The following is a 15,783-nucleotide window of genomic DNA, read 5'->3' on the forward strand; positions in this document are numbered from 1 at the left end:
GTCAGAGCTGGGAAGGACAAATTAATTAAAAATATATACTTTTGTGTCAAATAGCGACTCTTCTCTTTGTTTTATCTCCATAGCAACCACTTTATTTTTTGGTCGTCTGAGGGTGACGAATAGATTGATGTCATTTTTTATAAGAATCAGCAAATGTCATTTTCTGGGTTTCCTTGGCAACAGAAGTTTTTATTAACCAGAGGCTGTAAAACATTATATTTCACCCTTTGGTGAGACTTTCCATCAGGGGTAGATGGGGGCCGGCTGAGATTTTGTTTAACCAGTTATTCCAATATCGGTATTGTGAGTCATGTATCGCATCATAAGGTACCCAGTGATTTCCAGCCATGATTGAAATATCAACTACATTACCCAGAAGCCATCAGCGTTCCTAGTAAAGTGCAGGGCTCCTATATCAATGGCAGCGATGGAGAGAATTACAAAACACAGTGAGTCAGGAGAGAAAAATGACGTCTACTGAAGAATGAGGGAGAAAGATTTGATGTTCATTTAGTCAAAATTCATCTTCAATCGGGTTCTGGGTTTATCCGACTATGTGGTGAAATATTTGCTCAAAGACACGGTAGAAATGGTAAGTAAGAGTTAAGTCTTTAGCAGGAACCGGATTAAACGGAGAAAATGTAAATCTTTTAGTTGAAATAGAACCGTTTACATCTGATCGAAGGTTCTTCATGGCAGAAGCTACCATGGACCACATGATCCACCCAGAACTCCTGATCTTAAACCTAAAACCGACTTCCCTTCATCGTTCAATCAAACCTCTTCTCTCTCCTGAGTAGAAAACGGTTCATTTTCCTGCTGTTGTATTTCTATGCTGCTCCTGCCGTCTCACACGTGTAGCTCACAATGTTACAGCTAAAGGCCAGCTTTAGTCAACAGTCTGAAGGTTTTAAGCTGAAACAGGCTTTTATTGTGAAGGTCTGTCTTCCATTTGTGCTTCAAAACTCTCAAAAACTTGATGTAGATCCACAAAAACTAGATTTCAGAGCAAGAGAACATTCAAACACAAAAACGAACCAGTCACGCAGCAGAAATGCAGCAGAGCAGGTTTACTTTCACTCCCACTCGGCTGCTGCTGACGTCTTCAGTGTTTCAGCCTCTAAGAAGTGACCTCTGACCTTCTGCTGATGCACCCACCTCCATCAGCCAGTCCAGCAGAATGGCCCTCATCTTGGGCTGCAGGTGAGGATGCTTCGCCAGCACGTGGACATCCCTGCAGTAGCTCTTGTCCTTGGCCAGCATGTTGTTCCACACCACATCCTTACTGGCCCAGCTGGAAACACGCAAAGCCAGCGTTACCACGGTAACGTGTTACCTGTTACTCTCTGCGGCGCCGAGCCTGATGATGGACACTCACCACAGCGCCGGCAGGGGGGCGCAGTGGACCGGGGTCACAAATATGTTGTTAAAGTTGAGGTGCAGGAAGCCAGCACTCATCTGCTGGCAGCGCTCAGGCGTCCACCGCCGGGGGCTTGTCCGGTATTCGTGGGGGCTTGTCCGGTCTGAGTCATGGCTCCAGTCCACCTTCACACAGAGAAGATGCTCAGAACTGAGGAACAATCTGATCTGAGAACATCCTCACAGCAGACATCCTTCTAGAGCAGGAGGCCCCAAACGGTTTAATCTGAGGACCACAGAACCGTCTCCTTCTTTGATGGGGGGCCGGGGTCGGTTAGGAGGCTAACAGAAAACGTTTTCCAGAAAGCTAAACACAGCCAAATTTAAAATAATTCATCTATGTAATCTTCATAGAAAAAATGATCCCAAAACATTTTAAAAACTAGATATATAGCATTACCTGCGATAATGCTAGTGTGAATGCAGTGAGCTGAATGTAGCAGATGAAGATGCTAATGCTAATAGCTTAAGATGCTGAAATTGATAACTAAAAACACTGAAGCTAAAAGCTGAAAATGCTGAAGCTGATAGCGAGAGAAAATATTAGCAAAACGCCAAATAGCCAAAACAGCTAGCATGTAGCTGAAATATTAGCTAAACTCCAAAATAGCTTTAAAAAAAAATAAAAATCGAGAAATGGCCAAAATTAGCCAAAACAGATAGCATGTAGCTGAAATATTACCTAAATCCCGAATTAGCCGAAAAAAATGAAATAAATTGAGAAAGAGACAAAACACCTGCTAGCATGTGGCTAAAATATTAGCTAATATAATACAATATATAATTAGCCAAAACAGCCTAGAAATCCTTAGTAACTTCTAAAACAGTCGAAAAGCTAACATGAAAAGAGCTGAATATATTAATAACTGAAAGAGCTGAAAAGCTATAAACGTCCAAAAAACATACAGAAGAAAAATAATAAGAAATAAAGAAAAAGTGGATCGCTAATAAACCAATGAATGTTCTCTCCCGTCATCGTTCAGACGGCAGAAGGTGGAATAAAAAGTCACGTTCTATTTGGTTCTCGATCGGCGTTTCTGAGTGTGTGGGGGGCCAGGCCAAATGTGGAGGTGGGCCTGACCCGGCCCGCGGGCCGTAGTTTGGGGACCCCTGTTCTTGAGCCCAAAAACAACACTTTATCTAGAATTTGCTGTGGTTTGAGCAGAAATCTGAGGCCTCAAACGAGCCTCACCTCACAGTCCAGATGCTGCTTCTTCTTCGTCATCTCTGCAACCTCTTCATCAGGATCCTGTAGAAACTGAGACACAAAACGAAGAACTTTTACTCATTAAAAACCAAAGACTAACAAGGAATCTTTAGCACAGATGAAGAGGGAGACAACTTTTCCCTGCTATGATTTTTCAGGGGATTTTTCCCAACATAAAATGTTGAATCCAGAGATCAAAATGGAAGATAGTCTCCAAATCTATCAAAATAAAAGCTCAATGATGACAGAAAACTCTTATTTAGAATTATTTCCTCTTTCCCATTCAATGGTTTCATTTCATTATTTGAATCAATGAGACAAAATTTTTATTTGTTATTGAAAAATGGTTCACGTCGACTTTGACACGTGTGTGTTAGACTGATCAGAAAATACAAAAATAAATCAGTTTGACAGCTTTAACAGTGTTTTTAAGCTTATAACCTCCTCTTGGAACTGATCAGAGCAGAAAAGCAAAAACTAATATCAGTTTAAATCACATCTTCAACAGAATTTATGACAAATTGATAGATTTTTTTGTCACGTTAAATACATTTTCTGGGTTTTTGTCCTTTTTGGGCTTCCATGGGTGGCAAGAAAATACAAAAATAAACCAGTTTAACAGTTTTGTGAGGGTGTTTTCAAACCAATAACTTCCTTCTAGATGTGATTAGAACAGAAATAGAAAAATAATATTAGTTTAAAGTTTAAATCACATAATGGAAAGAATTCAGAACAAATTGATGCACTTTTGTAACTTTAACTAAAGTTTCTGAGTTTTTGTCCTCTTTGGGCTTCCATAGCCGATCAGAAAATACAAAAATAAATCAGTTTTACAACTTTGTGAGGGTGTTTTTAAACCAATGACCTCCTTCTAGACCCAATTAGAACAGAAAAACAACTATTTTTAGTTTAAACAAGTTTAAATCCCATCCTGATGAATTTTTGTAACTTTAAATAAAGTTTCTGGGTTTTTGTCCTCTCTGGGCGTCCATAGCTGAAGTCTGGGAGTTCTGGTGGACAATAATGAGAGGAGAACCGGTTTTGTGGACCAGTTCAGACCAGCTGCTCCACTCACGTACAATGGCAACATCTGCCTTCCTCTTTCTGCTCCTCTCGGGCTTCTCCGTGGGGGCGACACTCGTGGACTCCTTCTGCTCCCTGTGGACAAACAACAGACGAGTCTTTGTGGTTCGGAGGAGTCCAGAACCTCCGCGCGGGCTGCCGGGGTTTAGCCCCGGAACAGGCCACGGGGCTAACCGGACGGCTACGCGTCGTCAGCGGCTCGCTCCCCGGACGTGACCGCTGAGAGCGGGCTAAAACTCACCCCTGTCCTCGCATGATACTCGGACGAGCTGGCCCACGCTCCGAGCGAACCTGCGGGGGACACGAGCGTTAGCTCCGGCTTCCGTCCCAACCCCCACCCGCCGCGCCTGCTCCCGACAAAGCCCGGCGCAGAAGTGGCGGGGAAGCGGGACGTGAGGGCGCACGAGCCCGCGAGAACAGGCGGCGCGTGCGCCCTCAATCACAATGAAAAGTTTACCCGCCAGCAGCCACGTAGAGCGGGAATCACCGAAACACTCAACGCGCAGGGTTCATTTTCTCGCGTTACACCCCAGATTTTCGGCGGCTTCACCTCAAGAAAGAGTCCTTGAAGTTCCCGGGCTCGGAGGCGGAGCAGCCCGCTCACAGAGCCTCTGTAGGCCGGGCGGGTTCCCTGGAGCTGGCCCCGAAAACAGGAGTGTCCTCCGGGAGGAGCCGCTTCAAAGTGGCGCCAAAACTCGGAGCTGAGCGGCGGCCTTCTCCTCCATGGAGCTCCGGACGGACCCGCGTGGACTCTGGAGGACTCGGGACGGGACGGCTGCTGGCTGGCGCCTTCAGCTGCTGCGCCGCCGGGACAAAAAAAAAACGGCTTTAGCAGCTGTGGGAGGGGCGTGGCCGCCGCGCTGACAGCTGCGGGGGCGTGGCCACCGGGCCGGAAGTGAGCGGGCTCCGCGTGGCCGGCCTGTCAGATGTAAACAAAGCCGCAGTCTCATGAAGAAAACTGGAAACCTGCGAAAATATGAAGATTTTAGAGGATTTATGCGGATTTTGGGGGTTTTCCGCACATTTAGCATAAGATGGAGATCAAACTGCGCCAGAGTTTCTACTTTTTCCCTCCTTTTCTCTGCGTCATAAAGAGAGGAAGTAACGAGTTACATTTATTTAAGTACACTTTTATTTAGTGGAACTTTACCAAACCTTACTTTTTACTTGAGTTAACAAATATCTATTAGGTTACTGTTCTGTCTATCATAATATTTGAAGTTTTTATTCCAGGAGGCAGAAGATTATGAGGAAATAATCACCAGATATTTTTCATTTTTGACTTTTAAAGGCACAAAATAGACTAAAACGACTTTAAGGAACTAAAAAGACAGCAAAAAAAAAATAAAATAGAGAAAGAAATGTGCCTTTTTGCTCATTAACCCATTCACAAAATGTTTAACATAATGTAACTTTTCAACCATTAACACAATAATTCCAGACGAGCCGCTTTTCTCCTTCAGAATCTACTGGAATTATTGTGTTAATAATTTAAAAAATACAGTAAATGAAAAAACAAAAACACTGGAGCTCCAGCATTTTAAAGGGACAACATAAACATTCATATCTGTTGTTAGTAAATGTGGTCAAAGATTTAATTTTGAGGCTCAACAGTTGTTCAAAAGTTTAAACATTTCAGGATCTGATGGAACAGACAAACCTCCACAGGCGTGGACGCGGCGGTCCGCCGCTGACCTTTGCTCCGTCACGTGATCCGGTTCCACAGTTAAAGACGAACTTTAGTTTCTGCGGTTTGAGGCACAGCCAAACACAAACATGAAGTTTCTGGAGCTTTTTGGACGTTTGAAGTCCGTGGTTATCGGAATGATTCATGTCAAAGCGTTACCAGGTAAAGTCTAAGAAGGATTTCATGTTTTTTTAATCAATAAAGAGATGAGTTTGAGTTTCTCACCAAAGTTTACATTTTGACTTGACATTTACAAATAGAATATGCAGGAAATTTCATTATTTATCTAAAACTTTGAATTTAAAACTCTTTTTGTCCTGGAATATTTAAAAAAATGTTATTTCTTAAAATAAATATCTAAGAATTCAAACTAAATCACAAGAAAATGAGAGAAACCTAAGAAGAACTGATCCATAATTATAAAAAAAAGCTGGAAAAACTATGAAAATGTGTGTGAATACTGACTGCTGAAGATGCAGGAAATACTGAAGTCATTAGCAAAAACCTGAGTTAAGTTGGTTTATGCCAAATTAGGTCAGAGTTAAACAAGAAAAATCACTTCAAAGCTTCTTAATATGTTAAAACAGCAAAGATGCTTCAACAAATCTTTCATTAGTGAAGATAATTTTTACAATGACTCAAAAATGTCATGAATATGACGAAAAAATATTCACAGTATGAGTTTGAAAATAGGGTTCTAACAATCTTCCATGTCTGAAGTGAAGCTGACAGGAGGTTGCCATGGTGACCTTTGACACTAAAGATGAAGCCAAGCAAGAAGAACTGTTTGATCTGTAAAAGCTTTAATGATCTTTATGGTTAAAGTCCCCCTGTGACAATATTTTCTATTAAAAAAGACGTTCCCAGTATTGTTTTAATGATGATTATGAAGTTTTTAACCTAAATGTCTTAAAAAGACATTTTTTATGTTAATCTGAAGCCTCTGTTTCCAAAATCTCCTCTGAGGGGGTGTGGCTTTTGGAGCTCCGCCCCTGTCTGATTATGAAAGCTCTGTGTCTCACTAGCATTAATCTTCATTGGTATGGTTCTGATCCGGATGTCAGCTGGACGAGGAAGTGAAGATCTTCATGGACAGAACTTCCTCCAAAATCCTGATTCTTTCTCCTTCCAGTTCACCAAAGACTCTTTTAGCTAATTCTCCAATGTTTATTGACTGTGATCAATACATTCAATCATTGGTTTCTCAGAGTTCTTGATAAAATAATGAAAGCTAACATCAAAATGCTCTTTCATTGATTTACAATCCTTTCCAACTGCGGTCAAATGAGCCGCCGTTCACATTTCCGTGGACGGTTTAACTCAGATCTTTAGGGATCCGGTGTGAGGAACGTCTCGTCTCGTTCAGGTTCCCCTCTGGGCTGCCTAAAGATGTCCCAGATCGTGGAGCAAGCGTGCCGGGAGGCGGAGGTGTACCGGAATGCGGGGGTGGTGAGTCAGGTTTGAAGGTGTTTCCTGGTGGTCCTCTCAGACGACTGAGAGCTGCTGTTGCAGGACGGTCTGATCATGGAGAACATGCATGACGTTCCGTACACGTTCCACGTGGGTCCGGAGGTTTGCGCCGGCATGACTTCGGTCTGCGTCGCCGTGAGGACAGCCTGTCCGTCTCTGCCGCTCGGAGTGCAGATCCTGTCTTCTGCTAACCGGCAGGCGCTGGCCGTGGCTCTGGCCTCAGGTGTGTTGGAGGTGTGAAGGTGTGCGGTGAGGACGGCGGCTCTTCTGCATCTGCGTGCTTCCAGGTTTGGACTTCATCCGGGCGGAGGGCTTCGTTTTCTCCCACGTGGCGGATGAGGGGCTCCTGAACGCCTGCGCCGGCGACTTGCTGCGGTACCGCCGGCAGATCGGAGCCGAGCACGTGCAGATCTTCACCGACATCAAAAAGAAGCACAGGTGAGGACTGTGAAAACGGTGATGTCACACTGACTCGCTCCAGTTCTCACATACAGTCAAAGTTTTCACCCTCAACTATCGCCAAACTATAACCTGTACTTTGATTTGAAATGAAAGCCATAATTAAGAAGAAGAAGAACCATAGTTATATTTTTATAGGTAAAAACCACAAAATGCTTTACAATGTGAAATAAAAAGACAAAACAAGTTTAATAAAACATTTCAGGTAAAATAAAATAAAAAGAGTCTGAAGGCTCCAGCTTGAAAAGACAACATTTGGTTCGTGGGACTTTTAGGAGGTTTTGGTCCAAGGATTGTAGAGATCAAATGGGAGTCAATCGATCAGAAATATCCTGTAACTGGGAGCCTGTCATCTTAGAGCATTTGATTTGATTTGATTTGAAATGGTTTATTTCAGGCAATCAAAGCAAGAATAAAGCATCTGTAATATAATCAACAGAGGATTTACATCTGTACACAGTGGGAGGAAGTGAACTTATATAATCCCACCCCAGCTTAACCTAACCATTGTCTCTACATTCATAACTTACAGCAAAATATTTATACCTTTCCAACATAAACTCATGGCATTAAGAATTCTTAAGTAACAAAGAATGACATAACTCTGTGAGCATTTAGAGTTAAGATTTTAAACTCAATTCTAAGCAGATTCTGAGTGGTAGCCAAAGTAAGGAGAGACTGGAGTGATGGTGGTTGCTGCTGATTTGTTAAAACAGATAAAAAGAGAGTTAAACTAATCCAAACGAGAGGAGATGAAAGCATAAATGACCACCTCCAGATCAGATTTAGAAAGGATGGACTTTAGTTTAGAGTTGGGTCTTTGATGAAATAACCACATTCTAAGCAAATGTCTCCAGACATGGACCGGTCAAAAAGAACAACAAGGTTTCTGAGGGGTGGTTGTGATGTCAGATAGTTATGTGTGGAAGTAAAAAGTTCTCAAAGCTGAAACATCTGGACTCATTCATCCGCATCAGGTCGTTTAATTGGTTCGTAGCGTCCAATGAGACGCTGAGTCGTGATCCGGTTTAGGATTCTTCACTTTGTGGTTACTGTAGGTAAACGTTTTGACTCGTGGACCTCAAAGAGTTCTAAAGGTTGACAGAAGGACCAGAAGCAGATAAGTGGAGTGTTCTGGTAATCCAGCTCACTAGAGGAAGAAAAACAGAATCTGAACAAAAACATGCTTTAATTTAGATTAAAAATAAATGTTTGTATTTTAAAACAGAATATTTGAAGTGTTTGTATCAGAACTGTGACTTTTGTTCTCATTTTAGTGCCAACTGTACCTTTGGGTTGATGTCCTTCAGGACAAAAATGCAAACTTAGAGAAATGCTGCGTTCATGTGCTGTTGGAATGATCGGAAAAATGACTGTCGGACTCGGAAAATTCATGAAAAAATAAAACATTTTCCAACAGAAGGTGAACAGAATAACTTTGTGCACTTAAGCAAAGATTGTAGAGAACCATGTATGGGCAGAAACCAGAACTTTTTAACAAGATCAAGGATTATCAGCATAATTTATTCCAGTTTGGCGGACCAAATTCAGTACTTTAGCGGGCCGCAGACGGCCCCAGGGCCGTAGTTTTCCCACCCTGCTGTAAGCCGTAACACCAGTCCAACTCAGTCCGGACAGTAGGAACAGGCGAGCTCAAATTGTGGTTCCTGAGGATATTTGGAGGATCTTTTCTGAGGAGGATCTTCTCATGGTCCTGGAATAGAGCGGATCATGGATCCGTCCATGGAATTACAATGTGACTTCTGTGCAGATTTAAACTTTAATGAGTCTCCGCCTCCTTCATCACTGATGAAGTAGTCCAGGTGTGAACGTCCACCTGGTTTCTCTTTACACCTGAACTGGGCGTGTTTTCAGCGCTCACGCCCTCACGGCAGACGTGACCACGGAGGAGACGGCTCGAGCCGCCGAGTTCTTCCTCTCAGACGGACTCATCCTCACCGGAGCGGCTACAGGAGACCCGGCCGACCCCCACCAGCTCAGAGGTAAAGAGGCGCCGCCCTACTGCTGATGACTCCTCCCTTTGAGTTTTGTTGTCATGGTAACCAGGAAAAACTGCAGAGAGTCAGAAAAGCCGCTGAGGCGGCGTCTGAATCCCCTCACGACTCAGTGCTCTACGTCGGGATGTCACGGCGTCTGGTTCTACAATTCCAAGATCCTTGAAAATTTCCCAGAAGTCTCTGCAAAAAAAACAGTTTGTATTAATGTTCACTCAATTACCAAATATAGACCACAGTGCATTGTGTCTGAATGATTTGTCATTTGAAAAATATGTACGTAAATTATTATTGTTTTTTACGTTTTCATCATCTGAACTCAATTAATTCTTAATTGTTCTTTGTTAAATGTTTACATTTATTTGGCAAAAATAGGTGTTACATTTGCAGTTAAAAAGCAAAAATTGGTGAGCATGATGTCTGAATTACATTGAAACCAGGAGACTGAATAGTCCTGCACTACTCTAAATACTCTATGGGGCGGTGAGAACACAAAACCAAAGAGTTCCTCATGTTAAAAATGTTTTTATTTTAATTTTTTCATCTTAACAATAAGAGTGTGGTGACTCGCAAGCAAAGAAACGCCAAAACTTGAAGCCATAATCCAGTCATAAAAACAGCTTTTTTGTGGGGCGCCACCTTCAGGTAAAATCCTGTGACTAGAAAAGTAACGAACCTCAGAGAAAATCAAATGTTGCAGTTCCTCAAATGGCCATGAGAGGGCGTTGAAGTCAAATGTGTTCAGAATTAAGGCAAGGCAAGTTAAGCACATTTCATGTACAGAGACAATTCAAAATATTAAAAGAAACAATCAGAAGAAATATTAAAAATGTGATCATTAAAATAAAATTAAAAGAAAGTAAAAAGATTTTAATTTAAAACAAGCATAGATAAACAGTGAAGACGTAAACTTTTGAATACATATTAATCAAACTGAGAACAGGTGAGTCTTTAACCTGGATTTAAATACACTGAGTGTTTCAGCTGATCTAAGGTTTTCTGGAAGTCTGTTCCAGATCTGTGGAGCATAGAAGCTGAATGCAGCTTCTCCATGTTTAGTTCTGACTCTAGGAACTGATAAAAGACCGGATCCTGATGACCGGAGAGGTCTGGCTGGTACATACTGGGTCAGGAGGTCAGTCATGTATTTTGGTGCTAAACCATTCAAAGCTTTATAAACAAGTAACAGAACTTTAAAGTCTATCCTCTGACAGACAGGTAACCAGTGTAAAGACCTCAGAACTGGACTGATGTGGTCTACTTTCTTGGTCCTTGTGAGAACCCGAGCAGCAGAGTAACAGGAAGTCATGTGGGGTTTAACCCTTTAACACCTGAGAAGTCATGGCGACTCCTGAATAACAAAATCTTTAACAGACCGTAACTTTTTAACCGTTGACATAATTAGTGTAATCCCAAAGACGTTGATTGTACGATTGAGAAGTTATGATAAATCATAGAACGCTTAAGGTTTTCAAAATTCTTATTGTGATAAATATCGTCGTAAACATCGTTCGCTTAGAATAATAGACAAACGTTTTTTATCATCACCTTCTTAAAGTCATAATTTTGGATAAAAATGCGATTGATAATTTTGTCATTTCTGTTTTCAAAAATCAATTTATTACAAACTTCCTGTTTCAAAATAAAACTCCACTCTGGTGATTTTTGGTTTGTTTTATCCGTGTCTCCTTGGCGTCCATCGCAGCTCCTCCTCCTCCAGCTGCTGCAGGATCTGCTGACTCAGCAGATCTCACCATCGGTTTTCCTGGTATCTCCGTTTCCGCAGAGGTGACCCGTTCGGTGAAAATCCCCGTTCTGATCGGCTCTGGAGTGACGTTTGACAACGTCGACCGCTACCTGGACGCCAGCGGCTTCATCATCGGCTCCCACTTTAAGGCGGGGGGTCACTGGGCCGGCGCCGTCGACCCCGACAGAGTCAAGAGGTTTATGGAAAAGATCCGACGCCTCCGGGAATAAACGTGAAAATAATCACCAGATTTAAAAAAAAAACATGTTTTTATTTCATTTTTTTAACATTTTTATAAACACACAAATAAAAATCATTTTTTCATTTTTGTATAAAAGTCGTTTCTGTGAGGAATTCAGATGTTGTCACACCTGAAGAAGGTCGTGCTCAACACATCTCCGCTCAGTAAAAGTACTCTCTACACTACTAAAGTAATCTAAAGTACACAAAGTAATCCACTCCTTTTCGTCGTTTCTCACACTTTCTGGCAAACATCCACTCTGATGCTTTTATTGCACAGGGACGGCGGTGCAGCACCGACAGGAAACCTGAGAGAACCAGAGCAGGAAGGGGCGGGGCTCAGTAGTTGTACAGGCGCTGGCAGGGCTGCTTGAAGTGGCCGTAGCGTCTCTCCCCCGCCGAGAATCGAACCCTGGCCAGGTTCTGCCGGTGCAGGGCGCCGCGGCTCAGCCTCTTCCTGTCCGCCTGGCTGCAGGATCTCTGCACGGCCAGCGGCGGCTCGCTCCACGCCAGGAACATCCCCCAGGAGGAGCGCCGCGCCACGGCGGCCGGCCTGCACGGAGACAGAGATCAGAGCAGACCGTTAAAGAGGTTAGGAGGACGTGGATAAAAACCAAATCCAGAACTTCTGAAGGTGAACAGCAGAAAGAAACAATCATTTCTGTGACGGAGGATGAACCAAACGTTCTGTGGTTTCTGCTCTAAAAGTTTTTGTTTAGGTTGATTGATAATCGTCTTTTCAAACAAGCTAAGCTGTTTAAAAAAGTGTGAACTTTGTTCTAATCTTTGTCTGTTCTTCATAAGAATAATTTGAAGACCTCCAGACATGCTGGGCTCTAACTTCATGATGAAAACTATGAGATGAGCCTCAGTTATGAGGGGAAAAGCCTGGATGTATCTGTGTAGTTTTTGGACTCGTCGCGACATCGTCTGTTTGTGTGGAGAGAAAATAGACTCAACCTGATTTGTGCGTAACTTTGGATTTGTGTAATTCCTGATTTGTAACTCATTATGTGCATAAGTACAAAAATTATTACATTAAAAAAAAATAAATTAAATGTACACATAATATTTCAAAACCTCTATTCCATATTTGTAGTCTATCATTTGAAACAGGGCGCCCCCAGAGTAAAATGAAAATAGGGAAAAAATAAGGAAACAACCTAGAAACCAATTTTGTGGAAGTAACTAGAATTTTCTGGTTTCTGAATCAACTTTTTTCTTCAGCATCCTGAACGCTAGCTTAGCTTCACAAAAGAAAAGGAGCTTCACTCTAAGTGAAAAAGCTCCAAGTTCTTTCAAAGATGACTGACAGTGGTGTAAGAACCTGAGGCATAAGCACCTGGAGGCGTCCTCCTCCTCCTCCTCGTCGGTGGGAGGCTCCTCCCCCTCTCTGCATCTCATCTGGTACACAGACATGCTGGGATGCTCGATCAGCAGGTTCTCCAGAGGGTCCGCCTCCGGGGCCGAAGCGCCGGCGTTCTCTGTCCAGACAGTTCAGGTCAGCACACAGTCAGACCGGCAGGATCCACGTTCCCGCCTCTCGTCTCACCTGTGAGGTTGACCACCACCCAGCCCTCGTCCTCCATCTCCGTCAGCTGATCGCAGCAGTCGTCCGCCGAGTCGTCCCCGCCGCTCCCCAGCAGGTTGAAGAGAATCCTCCCGATCATCTCCACGCTTCTGTCACCGTCTGCAGGAAACGGAACAGCCTGAAACTGCGTCTGAGCAGCAGGCGGCGACAGGTGAGGCTTCAGCGCCGCGTCAGCAGGACGAGCCGCCGCCGCCGGTGGTGCAAACGAAGGTCAGGGAGTCAGTTTCCTCCTTGAGCAGCTGATCGTCTGTGAGGACGGAATGTGACCCCCCCCACACCAAACCAGAGCTGCTTCCTCCATAATGAGGTCGAGAAAAGTTTATGGCGAAGCTCCTCCCACACATGACGGGAGCCTCAGGTAAACACACCTATGAACAGGCAGCAGCTTTGACGTTTAAACACAGACGGTGTCTGCTGCAGTTTATCACTGAAATAACTTGAACTACAGAAATAATCTTTTTTTAAAAAGAGGATTTTGGCTTCTTGGAGCCAGCGGACACTTCCTGTTTGGAGCCACTCGGTCCAGCTCTCTATATACCGTCAATAATCTCTTTTTTTCTCCTGTTTATGAAACGTATCCATAAATAAAGCTCCAGAAAATGCTTCACATCTTTTGAGATATAATAAACAGACAGCTTTTGGGTTTTTTTCGTTCATATTTTACGTATCTGATAAATTTTATGACTTTTTTTCATAAATTTATATATTTTTTCTCGTAAAACAAGAAAAAGTCATAAATTTAGCTTATCATTTTGAAATCCATAAATATGCAAGTTTATTCTGGTAATTCAACAGTTAAGACTTTTAATTGTAAATTTACAGCTTTAAAGTCGTAATTAATACATTTTTTTGTAAACTTGCCCCAATACTCCGTCGTAGTTTTAACATTTATTTTAAGAACTTTTATTATGGCAGCGACTTAAGAAACCGTAAGATTCAAGATGTTGTTATTAAATGTTTTACGTTTATTAAGAGGGAGATGTTAAGCAAATATTATAGATAATATGTAGAAAAATAATTTCATAAACTTATAGTGAATGCCACTGGACCTTGTGTAGGTAAATAGAATTAAATGAGGGTTGTGTAGCCAACCTGCAACTGCAAATGTGTATCTATTTTTGTTTATATGTCCTTGATATTTAAGTAAAACATCGTTTTTATTGTCCCTGTTTGATATATTTGATTTAATTTTGTTGATTTAGCAATAGGAACAGATAATATATGATTTCTACTTTCTGCTCCTTTTCATTTATTAACTGTTTTATGTTAATTTGGTATTATTTCAATTATAATATTGTTGCTAAATGAAATAAAATGTAATTAAATTAAATCAAAGATTTTTAAATCTAGGATTTTAGCTACTCACTACTGCCACACGCCTCCAGTGGTCGCTGGAGGAACTGCAGCATTTAAGATTTCTGCTTTAAATTTGTTATTATTATTTTTATTTTGTCTTTATGTAACATCGTATAAATGAATCTCTACATTCACATCAGACTGGGTGTATATTTGGCCTTAAATGTCAGTTTAACGGATTATAAACTCTCTTCTCGGGAACACTGCCTTCTACCACCCCCCCACCCCGGCACGCGGGGTCTGCGTGTGTTCCCGGCTGTCCGTGGATCTGAACCGGGGGTCCAATATCGCTGGACTCTATCCAGGAAACTGAGGACCCCCCCGCCACACGCGCGCGCGCGCACACACACACACAGAGGATGACACCGCCCGTCGGGTCTGTCATGACCCAGAACCCGCGAGTCAGAACCACGCAGAGGTCCCGTTCTCGGTACTGAAGTTCTGCTGAGACCCCGTCCGGTCCATCTGGTTCGAAGCAGGTTCCGTTTCTTTCTTTTTTTTTCAGGACTACTTTGTGTCCTTCAGCCTCAGTGCGGCAGGAGAACAAAAGGCGCAGGAGTACAAAGGCGCCGCAGCCGCACTCCGGCGGGAAACATCAAAGGAAACTCACCTGTTCCCTCACCTGGTCCAAGAGAAGTTCTGAAGGTCGAACCGGGTCCTGTTGTTTTGTTCCTTGAGAGCGTCGCGATGGAAAAGTTGTTTACCTCTGAAAAGGGGGGGCCGTCTCTGTCCAATCGCCACGCCCCCCGTCCAATCAGATTGCAGCATCCAGCTCGTGCTACGACTACGTCACACGTAAACAAGTCTGCTTCGAAAAAGAAACGGGACAAAAACAAACAGCAGCAGGAACATTTTTACACTTTGATTCTGTTAATGCACGAGTTTTGACGTCAGGTTCAGTTTTTATTTAAAATAGAACTAAATAAATAAATGAATACAAACAAAGGAAATCATCATTTAATCTTTTAGTGGCAATATTTAATGTTCTATAACAGGGGTCAGTTTGTAAAGTGGGACAACCATCCACTGCATTATGTGAGTTTTAATAATGGCATTAATGACACTTTTAAAATTTCAACAGAAAACTATTTTTAAATTAATTTAGAAATTATTAAATTAATCATATCCACGGTGAAATTGCTTCCTGTCTTCTTGTCTGCCTTACAATGTTTTGCGGTGTTTCAAGTTATTAAAGAATGTTAGTCAATCACAATTAGAAATCATAAGTGCAGTTTTTAAACAGTGCATAGTGTCACATATTTTGGATTTTAGGACTATCGAGTTGATAGAAAGTTGAATGAAGGCCGTATTTTGCACGTGGTCCAGACTTTGGACGTGCCTGTTCTGTTGTATACTTGCTATAATCTAACTATACTTTAGGTATGCTGGTTTTTGCGCTGCGAGGGTTTGGGGTTTCCCTGTTATGTACTAGCAGATCAGCTGTGACGGTGGTGGACAGGTGGTGGATCCTCCAACGTAGAAAAACATGTCGCTGTAGAGACACTATGA

General features: G+C 42.5%; 3 protein-coding genes across 5 annotated transcripts in view; 1 reads left to right on the forward strand and 2 right to left on the reverse strand.

Moving 5' to 3' along the window:
• ccne1 (cyclin E1) overlaps positions 1-4,625 on the reverse strand; it is a 9,920-nt gene extending 5,295 nt beyond the window's left edge. Inside the window, exons 1-6 of one of the 3 annotated variants that reach the window (XM_024295798.2) lie at positions 4,167-4,625; positions 3,951-4,000; positions 3,706-3,784; positions 2,612-2,677; positions 1,379-1,545; positions 1,159-1,294 (exon numbers count right to left, since the gene is read on the reverse strand). In XM_024295798.2, coding sequence (XP_024151566.1) covers positions 1,159-1,294; positions 1,379-1,545; positions 2,612-2,677; positions 3,706-3,784; positions 3,951-3,964 — 462 coding nt within the window. In that variant the 5' untranslated portion in view covers positions 3,965-4,000; positions 4,167-4,625. The remainder of the gene's footprint in view (positions 1-1,158; positions 1,295-1,378; positions 1,546-2,611; positions 2,678-3,705; positions 3,785-3,950; positions 4,001-4,166) is intronic. The other 2 variants (XM_024295797.2, XM_036211381.1) reach the window with 2 other exon arrangements.
• Positions 4,626-5,407: 782 nt separating this feature from the next.
• Positions 5,408-11,350, forward strand: zgc:162297 (uncharacterized protein LOC555865 homolog). The gene is made up of 6 exons (XM_024295799.2): positions 5,408-5,558; positions 6,763-6,845; positions 6,909-7,089; positions 7,154-7,304; positions 9,201-9,328; positions 11,127-11,350. Exons 1-6 carry the CDS (start codon positions 5,486-5,488, stop codon positions 11,315-11,317), a joined length of 807 nt encoding a protein of 268 aa, XP_024151567.1. The 5' UTR covers positions 5,408-5,485; the 3' UTR covers positions 11,318-11,350.
• A 26-nt stretch (positions 11,351-11,376) lies between these two features.
• si:ch211-260e23.9 lies at positions 11,377-15,053 on the reverse strand. The gene is made up of 4 exons (XM_024295802.2): positions 14,885-15,053; positions 12,880-13,017; positions 12,670-12,811; positions 11,377-11,880 (listed from the first exon to the last, which is right to left on the reverse strand). Exons 2-4 carry the CDS (start codon positions 12,995-12,997, stop codon positions 11,667-11,669), a joined length of 474 nt encoding a protein of 157 aa, XP_024151570.1. The 5' UTR covers positions 12,998-13,017; positions 14,885-15,053; the 3' UTR covers positions 11,377-11,666.
• Positions 15,054-15,783: the final 730 nt, after the last annotated feature.

The sequence above is a fragment of the Oryzias melastigma genome, linkage group LG3 (assembly GCF_002922805.2).
Source record: "Oryzias melastigma strain HK-1 linkage group LG3, ASM292280v2, whole genome shotgun sequence".
Taxonomy (NCBI): Eukaryota; Metazoa; Chordata; class Actinopteri; order Beloniformes; family Adrianichthyidae; genus Oryzias; species Oryzias melastigma.

Bases quoted from the DNA above. Each gene is read 5' to 3' on its own strand.
- si:ch211-260e23.9 (XM_024295802.2), bottom strand. From the start codon at position 12,997: ATGATCGGGAGGATTCTCTTCAACCTGCTGGGGAGCGGCGGGGACGAC. The intron at 12,812-12,879 runs GTGAGACGAGAG...CTGTCTGGACAG, and splicing joins GGTGGTGGTCAACCTCACAG to AGAACGCCGGCGCTTCGGCC. The intron at 11,881-12,669 runs GTGCTTATGCCT...GTCTCCGTGCAG, and splicing joins GAGGAGGAGGACGCCTCCAG to GCCGGCCGCCGTGGCGCGGC.
- zgc:162297 (XM_024295799.2), top strand. From the start codon at position 5,486: ATGAAGTTTCTGGAGCTTTTTGGACGTTTGAAGTCCGTGGTTATCGGA. The intron at 5,559-6,762 runs GTAAAGTCTAAG...CGTCTCGTTCAG, and splicing joins TCATGTCAAAGCGTTACCAG to GTTCCCCTCTGGGCTGCCTA. The intron at 7,090-7,153 runs GTGTGTTGGAGG...GCGTGCTTCCAG, and splicing joins GGCCGTGGCTCTGGCCTCAG to GTTTGGACTTCATCCGGGCG.